The sequence below is a fragment of the Lolium perenne genome, chromosome 4 (genome assembly GCF_019359855.2).
Source record: "Lolium perenne isolate Kyuss_39 chromosome 4, Kyuss_2.0, whole genome shotgun sequence".
In the NCBI taxonomy this organism is placed as follows: Eukaryota; Viridiplantae; Streptophyta; class Magnoliopsida; order Poales; family Poaceae; genus Lolium; species Lolium perenne.
This window is the reverse complement of record NC_067247.2, coordinates 339,317,540-339,332,739: the sequence shown is the minus strand read 5'-3', so window position 1 is coordinate 339,332,739 and position 15,200 is coordinate 339,317,540. Positions and strand designations below refer to the sequence as shown.

The following is a 15,200-nucleotide window of genomic DNA, read 5'->3' as shown; positions in this document are numbered from 1 at the left end:
GTGCTGCCGGATTGCAGCACTGTGGATGATCGTCTACACCAACAACGAGATCTAATCTCGTAGGCTTTGGAAATCTTCGAGGGTTAGTCTCACATAAATCTCGTTGCTCCGATCTTGTAGATTAGATCTTGGGTGTTCCATAGATTAGATCTTGGATTTATTCGTCTTGCGGTAGGAAATTTTTTGTTTTCTATGCTGCGAACCCCATCATGGCCATCCGCACCTCCTTGGAGCCACCAATGCCATCGCCGGTGGAGGCTGGCCGGTCCTGGTGGGAGAAGGAGGAGCAGGCCCTACTGTGTATGCCGTGGCGACGACGGCCAAGGTTGTAGCCGATGCGGCCATCTATTCCCACCGCATGCGCCGCCACAGCCTCTGCGGATGCAACCACCGCCGCCGCCTCGTAGGTTCGAGCCGCGCTCGGTGAGCAACGACGACGGCTCCTCCGATGATAACGACGACGAGTTCGACGACTTCGAGTACATGTACTATAGGCCTAGATATGAATATAACTAATCTTTTATTTGTAATGGAATAGTAATAATTTTATTTAAAATGTACATCATTTGTATGGAAGTCACGGCTGTGGGCCGACCAACCCCCATTTTGTGTTTACCGCTGGAGCCCCCATATGGGCCAAAAATCGGCACCACCAAATCCCACATGGGGGACGAGTGATCTTCACGTCGTTACTAGCACTTTGCAATAAACTGAACCGACCTATGTATACCTGTTTTTACAAAACATACATTTTTTTTCGATAAAGGGAATATATTAATATCGAGAGATACCAATTACACCCAGCCTCTGCAACAACGCCCCACCCTAGTGGTAGTACGGATGCACACAACCAAAAAAGAGAAAAGAAAACTAAGAAACAAAAGTCCCGCTACAGTATTGTAGGCCTAGTAACAACAATACATCCACCACCAATACAACACCTGAAATACAGACTCTTCAAAAGCGACGCCTCCAAGAAGGAAACAGTGCACCAACACCGTCGTCGTCCGACCAAAGATCTTAGGTTTTCACCCTGAAGATAGTCCCCCTCTCAAAATAATGCCTCCAACAAGGTCATTGCCAGGCACAACCAGTTAAGGCCAGACCTTGGATTTTCACCCTGAAAGGTAGGACTCTGAACTTCACATGTGTTGCCGCCCCCGCTTTTATACCACTGCTGCGAAGCCCGGAACACCAAGCCAGTCCCTCAACAGCGCGGAGACTTGAACCTCCATTAGCTAGTCCTCCGATCCGGCCTTCATGATATTCTCTTCTTCTAACGACTTCACCATGGACCAAAATGTCACTTGATGTCAACACAGAATAGAGCTTCGCGTCGCTCCCTCCATAACCAAACGGCTGGAATGAAACATTGGGTGCGCACGATCGAATACCACCCGATCCAGCAAAACTCCAGGCAAAATGCACTGTCCCATTTACCGGCGGCGCCTTCCGGAACTCAACAGTCTGGCCAGATCAAGAAGAACAGACCTCAGGAAAGTCTCCATCTTTGCGCAAGAGAAACCCTAGGACCACCACCTTCAAAGCGCGAAACAGACGAACAAGCCCCCACGCCGCCATCTGCTAGCCAGCGAAAACAAAGGAGGAATCGGAGTACGCACCATCCGAGACACACGCGGCCCAGATCTCAGATCGGGCCTGCCACGCCAAGCGGTCTTGGACGCCGGTACCACACCATCCACGCCTCGCAAGGTCGCTGCCCCCTTCTCGCGCCGTCAGCTGAACCGACGACGGGTCTATGCGGGAACTAGACCCGCAGCCACCAGCATACATAAGACCTTGTTGTTATAATACTATAAAAATTATCCTTTTTTTCGCGAAACTTGAACGAAGACACATATATATGTTGCGGAGATGTACATGTATGACTTTCTGTCAAAATCTTCCAAGCTTCAAAATATGTTTTTTTAATATAGGGAGCATATGCACCTGGTAGCCGAATTAAGTTTCTGAATTATCTATATCTATCATGTTAAATATATACAATATTAAGATATAATGTTTCTATTGGTGTTGATTTGATATTCTAGGCGTCGATATTCTTTGTATAAATATGGTCAAATTTTATACGGTTTATTTTGCAAAAATCCACACTATATTTCGGCATGGACGAAGTACTAGAGTTTTTATGGGTATTACCGTATTAGTAGGTATGGTCTTCACATAAATTGGGTGAAACCCCTACCTTCACCCAATCCTCTAAAATCCCCCACAAAACCTCAATCCTCTAGGTTGGATTAGTGTATTAGGTATTGAGAAAAGAGAAAAATATACTACCGTACTCCATCCCTTTAAGTTCACTCGGATTTAGTACATGTATTAAACCTGAGTAAATTAAAAGGGATCAGAGAGAATCGAGATCTGGATAGATCTAAATTTAGATAAATCTAAGACATGGAGGAAGTAGGATTTTGGGAAAAGTTAAGATAAGTAGAGCTAAACTAGCCTAATGCTCTAGGACCAAACATAATTTGAAAAATAAATGGAGATTTAGAATTTGGTGTAGATTATTTCCACTAACTCCAGAAAATCGTTAGTACTAACGGAATGAACCGGATCCCGGAGGGTAATGATCAATTTGATAATCCAGCTGTCTCACTGATCGATTTCATCAACCATTTCTTCCCCTATCTCAGTTCTGTCCACCACATTCTAACAAAGATACTTCTTGCTTTGGCCTTCAAACCACACACTCCCTAATTTTGTCCACCACATTCCTCGCCGTGTTCTCTTCCATGGTTTGCAGGCCTTAGGGATCAATGTTTGCAAATTCTACCTCCTATTTAACAATCGTGTCTCTCTCAGTGACCCGCATACTGCTATCAACTAACACTGTCCTAGAGGGAAATAATTTGATACACAATTCGAAGGTGTGTCGCGAAACATCATCTCCCCTGTTTTTGGCGGCCAGTGTGAGCTAGCGGAAGCGAACAAGGTGAAAAATCAAACTAAAATTAAGGTGCAGAGATGCAGGAAATACCAATTGCAAGTTCCCTTTCGCGGCTCCATCTTGTTCCTCTCTTTCAGCACACCCGACCTCGGCAATCTAGGGTTCAAATGAGAACATTTAGATCTTATCTGAGAAGGATGGGAAGGAAATTAGGGTTTCAAATACCACTCACCATCTTTGCCGTAGAATGAAAGCGCCGCCTCTGAGAATGTTTCGCTGCTGCCGAGAAGGAACGGTGAGCTCCGCCGCCGCCGGAGAAGCTACAGGTAGTGACGCACACGCTCGATCGGAAGCGGTCGGTTTGTCCCGGTCTGTCATCTGCTAATAAGTACAAACAATTTATCTTAACTTAAACTTGAACTAACCTAATCGTGCCGCTAACGATCATCGCTCTTCTTCCAATTCTCTGTAAATATGTCACACGGGAGCTATTACGTACCCCAATCCCTCTTATATTTGTGGGGATTTAAAATTTGACAGAGATTATTTCCACTAACTCCACAAAATCGTTAGTACTAACGGAAAGAACCGGATTCCGGAGGGTAATGACCAATTTGACAAAATATACATGATCGTAGACCCATGTCGACGGTATGAATGAGCGAGCTTGAGACAGGGCGGTATGCACCTGCATGCATGGGCCTTGGATCGGCAAATGAATCCAGAGGTGCCGCCGCCGCCAACAATAGAAGTGTCCTGACGCGCGCACAGTGACTGAACTGGGAGGATAAAATGCGCCGCTCTACCTAACTGCATGCATGGTCCCGAGTACAACGCCTCGTGCATCAACTTCAATTCGCCATGCCATGCCGCCGATCGCTTCGCTGATCAGGGGGGGCTACCGAGCTTAGCATGCATGCACGGTCGCGCGCGCGACACACGACGGCCGGGGCACGGGACACCTGCGCAGCTGTGCCGGAGCGGCTAGCCTGCTCAAAGCTGGGGACCAAACTGAAACTCGCAATGGGATGCAAAGTGTCAAGCCGCCGCGCGGACGACCTGAATCCAGTACCGTCAGTTCGCCTGTTCAACAGTAGCAGAAATAATTCGAGTGTCAGTTGTCTAGTGTGTTCCTTGTTCTATGTCCCCTGGCCGTGACCCATCCCATCCCATATATGCCACGACACTCGTACGGCGATCGATCGATCCAATTAAGCTAGCCGACCTCCCCTCGATCGTCTCTCGCAGGCTCGCAGCACGGCGCGTGCACTGCCATGTGCAAGCTGCTGGCTACGAGCTGCTGCTTGCTTCTTCACTGTTCTTTCTGCTGGATCGGTCGATCGATGAGGTGTTCTGTTCGTCGAACTGTACTACTGTATCACGCATTCGGGTATGGATTTGTCTGCAGACTACAGGAACATGACTCGACCAACGTCTGTCATGTCATGGCATTTTCCATTACTAGGGCATGTCAGCTTGACATGGGCTAGCCGACCATGCAACCGCCCCTCGCGCTTTCCAGGTGTCGCTCGGTCATCAGTTCGTTGCAGCAACAGAAACAACACAAACACGTTGTGCCGTCCACGAAGGAACTGACTGCTGTGCGGTTCAGCTTGCCTGTGTGTGGTATCTATGGATTGGCTGTGGGTGACATCGCCACGTTCGACCGACCATCGGGTGTGAAGACACTCCACGCTGCTCTGTTATGTTACTTCCCCAACACAAAAGAAAGCTGCCCCGATCCAAGCCATACAGCCTCAGCTCAAGTGCTGACGGAACCAATCGAAGCTACTTTGAAGTTTTGATCAGTTTATTCAGGTGTGGTTTCAAACTGCAAAGCAGGAGTGGTAGAAAAATCATCCTACGAACTGGGAGGCCAAGTTTCAGGAGCATCGATCTTCTGGTCTTTTTGTTTGAAACGGATATTCTAGTCTTACCGCATGATCAAGTCAATGATATGCTGTTTGGGAAGAATGCGTACTAGATTGCCGGGTGCTTTTCAGATTGAATGTTGACGTCAAGCTGATCAAATCTTTGAGTATGGACGCGGGTGAAGAAACACGCAGGGTGCAAGTTCAATGTGTGTCGATGCGTTTATTAGTCAAAAAGAAGTTTTTAGACCCAACAAGTGTGTCAACTCTGAAGTGAAAAGGGGCTTAGTATAGGTGATACGTGCCTCCTAGCTAGGTGCTGCAGTCTCCTCGGCTAAGATGTGGGTAACACTCAGTCTTTGGTTGCGCAAATCACGAGCTAAATTCAGAACGACGCGTGAAGAGTTTACTAGTGTCAATCTTCTGAATCCGCATTGCCAAATGGCAGATACCAGAATCTGGTGTTGTTTGAACGGAAAATTGTCTTCAAACATGCATTATTGCCCAACCATTCAAGACCCCAACGGAAAATATAAATGGAAAACAGACCGAGTTGAAAAATGCACAAGTTATTCACAATCAACATACAAAAAAAAAATGCAAAATCCAAACAAAAGCAGAGCCTGCAAGCTGGGCTTGTTCTTTTAGAATGCTACTGGGCTAGTGATATTGTACTAAAGATGGAACTCAACAAATAAAGCCCAGTAACTAAAGGATGGCGTGGGCCATAGATTCCTTTTTAGAATGCTACCGAGTTTGAGTCCAGCCCACACGGCCTGCTATGCACACCGACTACAAAAAGGAAAACGCTTGCCTTCCTCCGGGGGATCGTGCGCTTTCGTCCCCCGGCTCCTCCGTGTGACACGCGTCCACGTGCGTGGCGTGAGCGACCGCGCCCTTGCCTTATCCTCTCCTCATCGTCTTCCACCTCTAGATTTCTCTTTTCTTTATCTTTTCCTTTCCCGCCGCTCGCCCGCTGCTCCCTGCTTACTTCTTCCCGGCCGCCTCTAGCCACCGGTGCCCACCCAATCTCTTCCTTGCCCCATCTCCTCCTCAGGCCTGCTCCTCCCGGTACCGCGACGCGACTCCCGCTGCTCCTCACTTCGATTCGTTCTCCTGCAGATTGCGGCCACGGCTCACCTTGCCGGTACTACGAGGATGACGGCGCTCGTATAAGGAGGCAACTGCCACTGCTGCAAAGGTCAGGGCCGGCGGCCGGCGAAGCTGCAGAGAGGGGTAGCAGAAGCTACTTTTTGCTGCGATGGAACGGCGGGGCTGCTACCTGCGCGGGGACGAGGTGCTACCTTAGTGGCACGGGTTCGCTTCCGGCGCTGGCCAACCTTGCTGCCAGCGGCGGCCGTCGTTGCTACAAAGGGCGGGGCGGCGGGCGTCCTTGCTGCCAGGGGCGAACTGCTTGCAGCGGCCGTTGGCGGCCGGCGTTGCTACAAAGGGCGCGCGTCCTTTCCTGTCGGCGGCGGCCGGTGGTGCTACAAAGGGCGGTCGTCCTTGCTTCCAGGGGCGACCGTCGGCAGCCGGCGTTGCTACAAAGGGCGGGCGTCCTTGCTACAATTGAAGACCGGCGTTGCTACAATCGAAGACCGACGTTGCTACAAGGGCGGCCGCCGTTTCTACCATGGCATGGCCGCGTTACTGCCAGCGGCCGCCGGTGTTGCTACCAAGGCATATCGGGGCTGCATCAGTGACATCACGTTGACCTCTCCGACGATGGCCGTGACAAATGGAGGAGCGAGGCCGCCGTACATGGATGGGGAGGCGGAGCGGTGAGGAGGTGTGCTGCACCGGCGACACCACGACAGGGGTTCTACGGCGACGATAGTTCGAGGTTCGCCAGCGGCGCCATTTTCGGGCCTCTCCGGTGAGGATTATCCGGGGCCACTACGGATGGACCATCGGCGACAGTGATGCCAGCGCGGGCGGCGGACAGCTGGAGTTTCGCGAGGATGACGCGATTACCTAGTGGGCCTTGTTTTGATTTTTTTTCCTGTGTGGGAACGGTTGACCAGGCTGGATGTGGTTTGGACGGTTCGATCGCTGGCATCGTGCGGCTGCCGACCCGGGGGATCGGACGATCTGATCCCCCGGGGGACGCTCAGCACGCCCCCTACAAAAAGCCTCTCCTGGTCCCGAGGGAGGCCCTATTGACCGCTTTAAGCGGGAGCGAGTGGAGCTCCGCTTAAAGAAACCTAACATGGGCCAGGCCCATTTATTCTGTCGGGTCTTTTCTCTTTCTATTCCTTTCGTGACAGTTTACGTAGAAAATTTGCTTAGCGTTTCTAAACAAAATTTAAAATCTATGCAAATTCTAAACCGAACAAATTCAAAATCGAACGATTTTAAAAACGAACAATTTTCAAAATTAAAAGATTTTAAATACCGAACAATTTTCAAAATCGAACAAATTTCAAATTTCAAAAAATCAAAACATTCAAATCTGAAAAGTTCCAAACTGAAAAATGTTCAGTAAAATAATTTCTAAAATTTCAAAAAAGGTCAAACATGAAAAAAGTTCAAACTCAAAAAATGTTCCAAAATAAAAATGTTCAAACATAAAAATTGTTCAAATTCCAAAAAAGTTCAAATAAAAAAAAACGTTCAAATTCAAAAAAGTTCGAAATTGTTCAAAAAAGGTCAAACCTGGAAAAAGTTCAAACTCAAAAAATGTTCCAAAATAAAAATGTTCAAACTTAAAAATTGTTCAAATTCCAAAAAAGTTCAAATTAAAAAAACGTTCAAATTCAAAAAAGTTCGAAATTGCAAAAGTTCATAAAAAAACCGATCGGCAAAACCAGAAACGAGAGGAAAGAAACCAGCAAAACCAGAGAAAAACCGAAAGAACAGAAAAAACTGAAGAAGAAAAAACAAAGAAAGACCCTGCCTTAGCTAATGGGCCGGCCCATCTCTACTACGCTATGAGCGGAGCACCCGCTCGCTCCCGCATTGAGCGGAGAATAGGGATCACCTGGTCCCGACCCGAAGTCCCGAACCACAAGGAGACCATGGAGACGGCGCCCGTCTCCCGCAAGCGCGACGCGATCCGCACGCAGGCGACGGCGACGGTGGCGGCGGCCTGCTCCTCCATCAAGCGCGCCCGCGTCCTCGGCGGCGTGGACCGGCTGGGCGACCTGCCGGACTGCCTCCTGCACGAAATCCTCTCCCTCCTCGGGTCCCGCCAGGCCGCGCGGACGAGCGCCCTCTCGCGGCGGTGGAGGCACCTATGGCGCGCCGTGCCCTGCCTCAACATCGACCAGCTCGAGTTCCTGCGCTCCGACGTCGTGGCGAACGACGCCTGGAAGGTTAACGAAAGCGAATGGGAGAGCTTCGAAGACATGGCCGACACCTTGCTATCCTCGTCGGCGCCGCTGGACGCGTTCCGCCTGCACCTGGTCGACCAATGCAGATCCACTACAGTCTCCAGGTGGGTCCGCCGCGGGCTCCGGCGGCGCCCGGCGGTGGTCGAGATCCACGATAACGGCTGGAAAATCCAGTGGCCAACGACATCGCTCCAGCTGGGCTCCGACACCTGCCGAGTGACCAAGCTCCGTCTGTTCGGGGTCTTACTGATGCCTGGCTTCGGTGACAACCTCGGCGACCAATTACCGGTACTTGAGGACCTGCACATCCACAACTGCAGGTGCGCCATTAAAACCATCGCCTCACCCACGCTCAAGAGCCTCGCTTTAATGGTCACCGACTCTTATTACATCTACAATTTCTTTCTTCCCGTCCTTGCGGTTCCTCGGCTCGCGTCTTTGCGCCTCGAGCTTATCTACGGCATGCACCATGCGTATCCTGTTACTACTGGTCCGGAGAACGAGGTGCTGGCGTCGCTGGTAATGGCGTCCATCTGTATAAAAGACATGGACGGCCAGGGACAGCTGTACGAGGAACTGGAGAACAATGTGATGGACAAACGGAAGCTTGGTTCCTTCAGATCCGTCTACAGCTTCATGGCCTGCCTCACCAATGCCATTGGCTCAGTTCTTTTGGCGGCTTCTCCGAGAAGCTGTCCTCCCCCCAGCTTCCTGGAGAAGCCGCACCAAAAATTTAGGGAGGCTTCCGGACTAATCTAGCCTAGACCATTTCGGAAGCCTTTCAAAATTTTGGGGGCGGCTTCCCCAGGAAGCTGGGGAGAGGGCAGCTTCTCGGAGAAGCCGCCAAAAGAACTGAGCCATATTTGTCGGGGTTTCCGACGACGGTATGTAACCTACTCACTTCGCCCACAAAAAAGCATACATTTAGCTTTCGAGTAAATCAAAATTTAAATTTATTAAATTTGACCAACATTTTAGAGAAAATAGCAATATTTATTACACAAAATTAGTATGCACTATCTATCTTGAAATTTAGTTTTCATTATATAGTAATTTATAATTTTTAGATTAAAAGCTATAAAGCCCGACCTTAAATTAATAAACCCAACATAGCCGAAAGTTACAATGTGTTGAGACAATCTTTTACAAAGCAGATCAAAACAGTAAGCTAAACTAGAGAAAAAGATGAAAAAAGCTATCATTAAGATGAAATGTAGTTTTCATTATATCGGTAAAACTCGGAACATGAGACAAGCACCACCACAGATGAAAAAAGCAGACATCGAAGATGAACACATTAGAAAAAGATCAGAGCCTCCAACAAAGGTCGAGGACGAAAGGAGGGTGCCTAACACCCTAGTGTCGTGCGAAGGCCACTTGCCATGGCTACGGTCAGGACCTCGTGTCCGAAATCGGTGGTAGTGGCGCTGTCATACATACCCAGGACAAAGGTATAGGAGCAGGTCTAGTGGCAGCGCACGCGGAAGCTATTTGTAGCAGCGTGCCCCAAATATGCTTGCAGCCAATAGTTTAAGTGGTAGCGTGCTGATAGTGCACGCAACTGGTAAGTGGACTACTAGTCACGTGCCGGTAGGCCATGCGACTAGTATTGAATACCACTAGCGTATCAGTCATGGGTTCCACACGCGAGAGCGGTAGCCTATTCTATACTAGTACAAAACACGGAGCACCGCAATACTGACAATGGCATGGCATTGGACAGTGTCCCGCCGACCACGGTCGGCGAACATAGCACCGTGGTATGCGGTGCCTCCATGGACCGGAACAACCTCCATGACAATGAGCATGGATCACTAAGCCACCACTAAAACTCTCCAACTGCAAAAAGGCACCAACTTTGCCACAAAAGCACATATGTTGAAGACCCGAACACCGCAACTCCAAGGCGGTGCCTCCAAGAAGATCACGACACAACAACGCCGCGATCATCGGGTCCGGAAGTCCAGGGTTTTCACTAGGAGCATGGACGAGGGGAGGTGAGGTGGAGCCATAGCATCCCAAGGGCGTCGCCGACACAAGAGCCGAATAGTCGGCCTGAGCTTTCGCTCGGCCACACAATTCACCTACTCGTGTCGAGGAAAGTAGCTCCAGCCCCATCGTCAGGGCATGGGACACCATGATTGCAAAAGCGACTCCCATTGCCACCATCCTTAATGCCCACATGGCCAAGAAACACAACAAAAACAACCGCCACGTGGCTTGCCGGAAAGCCGCATGTGTGGTCGCCTTCTAGAGCCACCTCTCCGTTGTCAAAGTGGAACCAACCTTACACGCCTCCCACTGGAGGTAGGTCGCATACATGGAACCAGCCGCTTCAGCTGCCACGGTGACGCAACTCCACCACCATCCCGGATTCCATCATGGTAGAATGACCTCCGAAAGAATACGAGGAAACCTGATGTAGATCCGCGCAATCCAGGAACACTAGGAGCAAGAACGGTATGTGGACCCTCCATGACCTGCTGCTCACAAGGTGCCCGGAACATCGGCGACCCTCAGCTGCTGCCTTGTGCCACTAGATATGCCACACCGAAACGCCTGGCCACGGACACGAACTCCGCCACAACGACCCTTGCTAGGAGTGGAGGGCGCGGAGAGCTGCGGCCAAGGACCTCCAAACTGCAAAGACGATGAATCTCCAGCGAGAAGGCCTCCCCGTGCTGGGCGGAGACGCTCACACGAGAGAGGGAAACACCGGGAGAGGCGGCGGGAGGGTGCCTCGCCGCTGCTGCGGGCCGGCCGAAAGCCACCGGGGACGGCGGCGGGGCTCAGAGGAAGGGGGCTTGGGGGTGGCGGCCTCGGGCACCGCAGGAGCGACAAGGTTTTTTCTCATATTTGGTCCGTGATTTAATGTCACATATGTTTCTATTTTTTGTAAAAAAATCATCAAATTTTGAAAGTTTGAGTTAGACAAAAGCTAAAGGTACATTTTTGTTTTTGAAATATGAAATTATGGGATCATTTGTTACTGTTTTGCTCATACAAAGGTAAAAAAGTATAGAACACCCATGGAGATATCGCATATCATGTTTAGAAAACTCCAAGAATCGAAATTACTAGTTGAATGCCCGTGCGTTGCCACAAAGACAGATAACATGTGCCGATATGTAGTTATTTCGAGATTGAACAAATTGCATATATGTTATGACGTTGATTCCATTGTACTCTTGTTCGTATGTCGCAGGCATTGCTGGATGAGAAACATCAAGAATTTCCGGTATTCCCTAACTTGAGAACCTTGATTCTCGACGGGTGTGACATTGGAATTGACTCGCAAGCGTTGCCGCGCATCTGGAACACCCCCAATCTCAAGAAGCTTGGATTGTACTTTTGCAAGGTAGGTTCTTACTAAATAGAGATAAATATGACTGTATTATTACTTCTATTTCTTTGGTACAGCTGATCTAACGTGCATCATGCCCTGTACAAAAAGTTCTTAGATCAACCAAGGAAGAAGCAAGAGAAGATTGGGGGAATCAATATATCTTCCAAACATCGTAGACGATGTAGGTCAATACTTCTTAACAAGAAACTGGAGTCACTAGAAATCAAGTACCACAGGAGTGATAAAGAGCACTTCAAGAAACTTTTCTCTCAAATTCCAAGTGGAGGGAAAAAGGAAATGTGGCTGACTGAGTGGCCACGAGTTAAGAAACTAGGTCAGGCAACAACACATTTATTCTGGACAAAGAAACGGACTGAACGGACTCAAAGTTGACATAAGAATAAGGGTTTCTCCCGGAAGATATTGTGGCATGGTTAATTTTCACATGTTTCTCCGAGAGTCCGAGGGGAGAGGTTGGGGGAGGTGGCCGTTAGGCCTCCAACGGTAGACGATGGTGGGTACTCCCTCTGGTCCTGTTTAATTGACGCAGAGTTCCTGTTTCCCTCTGCCTAGCTCACGTCAATTTTATCCGAACGGATGGAGTAGTTGATATAGTCGAGTGGGTGGAGTTGAGGTACAAAGTGTTGTGAGATTGCTTAGTTAATCATTAGTGGGTTGTAAGCCCATGGGCATTGCATTGACCGTTTTATCAATTTGTTCTATGAAAATGATACGCCTTTCCATGACATATCACAACTTTTACATGTTTTCTTTGTTCAAAGTAAAGACACATTTTTGCCTCATTTGATCAGTTATGATACTATTATGACAAGCTAAGAGGGGCACGAGAAAGTGCTACATATAACACTATACTTGCAGTAAATATAGGTTGAACCACAACTTGTGAAAAATAAGCATATGAGGGAACCAACTCGCATTTTATATAAATAACTAGTAAGAGGTTAGTACATAGTTTATTCATACTGCTGATGTTGTATTCCTTTGGAAGTATGTCTTTGATGTTAGTGTCACTGACTTTGAATCTATTTCTTCTAAATATCTATGCAATAAGAGATCCATGCATTTTAATATGGTTACTTCTGCCGTCTTTTGGGGTGTGTTGAATAATAAAAATAACAGTTTTTAATCGAGTTATACAGATAAACATGAAACATGCATGGTGCATGGTTCTGTTAGGGCAGCCACAACGCTCCAGCCTGGACCGTATCTTACTTCTGCCAACTAAGCAAATGGCTGACGTGTTAGCATAATTAAGGAAGTGAGAGATGGTGTTCGTATCTTAAACTTGATACGACTCTTATCCCTGTAACCGATGCAAATTTATGGCTCTACTTATCCCGTGCGTTACTCTCCTTCCACCGATCCCCGATGGCCCAATTTGGGGACCCATTTTCCTGCACCGGTGAGCCACAAAATATCCTTTTGGTCATTGAATTGCTGGGCCTGCTCATAGATACGATGGACGGAGGGGTCGATTTGAGATGTTGTATCTAGATGACGTGGGAAAATTAGATACGACTGTTAGATACAAGCATTGCGGGTGCCCTTATATCCCAGAAACTAAAAGTTTCCCTTAAAAAGGCGTTGACACTGATGCCGAGCTAAGCTGCATAAATTTTGGGTGGGGTTCAGCTCTTGGTAATGTAGTGTAATGTTTCCTCTGATTTGCAATACGACATAATAATTTAGCAAAGGATTGCTATATTTTGTTGGGTTCAGCTGAACCCAATGGTAGTATGTCAGCAGGGACGGAGCCAGCTTTCAACTTTGAGGGGGGCAAAATGGTGTTGCAAACTTCATGAGGGGGCAGAGTAAGCTAAATCAGCAAGAAATTACAGTTCTAGTGAGTATTGTTCTTCATAAAATTCAAACCATAGGGGTGGCTAAGCCCCCCTCGTCCCCCCTTGTCTCCGTCCATGTATGTCAGGTCCTCCACAGGCATCTAGACATATATCCCTCCTAGCAGGGAGGATTAGTCCTTCTCACTCCGAGGAACAAAGGATTGCCACTTGCCACAGAGCTCGCAGCCGCATGAACACCGGTTGCCAATGTGGTTGCCTTGCTACTTCCACTTCGCCATGCAGGCAGTAGCATTGGGCGCCGCCCTTGGAACGGTGGCGATCGCATGAGGGAAGCGAGAGGCGGAAGGTCGTGGAGGCACCAATTGAGCTCGCCTGATGCTGTCCAGGGGTTTTTATATTTTTTCTTTTTTTCTTGACACGCCCTAGGGACTGGGGTTCGAGTTGGACTATGCTACCCAGGGGTTCTTATATTTTTCTTTTTTTTTTCTTGACAAGTCCTAGGGACTGGGATCGAGTTAGACTGTTTTTTTTTAGAAACGCATACGCTCACATAGAGACTCACCTCTATGAACTTATACACGCACATCATGAACACATCCGGAAGACTAAGCTAGCGAATAGGAACTTGAAACTAACAGAGTCACCATGGACGTCTCGCTGTCGATGGAAACATCACCTCCTACTGAAAGAATATTTCACCTTCATGAGACACACAAGTGTTTGATCTGGTGAGTTGGACTGTTTTGGAACAACTACTTATTTGTTTTGGTTCAATGGTGCAACAACAACCAGAGCCAACGCCTCGGATCCGCACCTATCCTGGCGCTGTTTTCATGCGCAACGCAACGGGCTGCCGCGCATAAATTGACCTGTACCCTTGTCGCTACACCCGTAGGAGGCAGACGAACAGGACAGTAGGTAGGCACGTACGTACGTGCACCGTCCTGCTGGTGCGTAGGTTTCCCCCACAGGTACTCCGGTTCAAGGTAGAATGACCTCCAAAATAATAGAGGAAACCTGATGTAGATCCACACAATCCAGGAACACCAGGAGCAAGAACGGTAAGTGGACCCACCCTGACCTGCTGCTCACAAGGTACCCGCAACATCGGCGACCCTCAGACGGGCCACTAGATATGACACACCGAAACGCCTGGCCACGGACACGAACTCCACCACGACGGCCCTTGCTGGTAGTGGACGGCGCGGAGAGCCAAGGACCTCCAAACTGCGAAGACGACAAATCGCCAGCGAGAAGGCCGCCCCGTCCTAGGCAGAGACGCTCACACGAGAGAGGGCAAACAGGGGGAGAGCAGGAGGGTGCCTCGCCACTGCTGTGGGAAGCCACCGGCGACGACGGCGGGGCATAGAGGAAGGGGGCTTGGGGGTGGCGGGGCAAGTCGCCTCGGGCGCCGCAGGAGCGACGCATGAGACAAGGTTTTTTTCTCATATTTGGTTCGTGATTTAATGTCACATATGTTTCTATTTTCTGTTAAAAAAATCATCAAATTTTGAAAATATGACTTAGCCAAAAGCTAAAGGTACATTTATCTACCGAGGGTGGGGAGTAAATCTGACTGTGTTTCCAAGGTTTTTTAGAAATATGAAATTATGGGGTCATTTCTTACTATTTTTCTCATACAAAGGTAAAAAAGTATAGAACACCCATGGAGATATCGCATGTCATGTTTAGGAAACTGCAAGAATCGAAATTATGATATTGTTCAAATCGCTCACAAAGAGAGATAACATGTGCCAATACGTAGTTATTTGGAGATTGAACAAATTGCATATATCACTACATTAGCCACTTTGTTATGACGATGCTTCCATTGTACTCTTGTTCGTATGTCTTAGGCATTGCTGGATGAGAAACATCAAGAATGTCCGGTATTCCCTAACTTGAGAACCTTGATTC

At 48.5% G+C, this 15,200-nt stretch overlaps 1 protein-coding gene across 1 annotated transcript; it reads left to right on the top strand.

The window, feature by feature from the left end:
* Positions 1 to 7,799: 7,799 nt before the first annotated feature.
* Positions 7,800 to 8,873, top strand: LOC127347918 (MEIOTIC F-BOX protein MOF-like). Its single transcript, XM_051374052.1, has one exon. The coding sequence runs from the start codon at positions 7,800 to 7,802 to the stop codon at positions 8,871 to 8,873; it is 1,074 nt and encodes a 357-aa protein (XP_051230012.1).
* The last annotated feature ends 6,327 nt before the right edge of the window (positions 8,874 to 15,200 follow it).

What these genes read in the sequence shown, in the direction of transcription:
- LOC127347918 (XM_051374052.1), top strand. Translation starts at nt 7,800, where the DNA reads ATGGAGACGGCGCCCGTCTCCCGCAAGCGCGACGCGATCCGCACGCAG.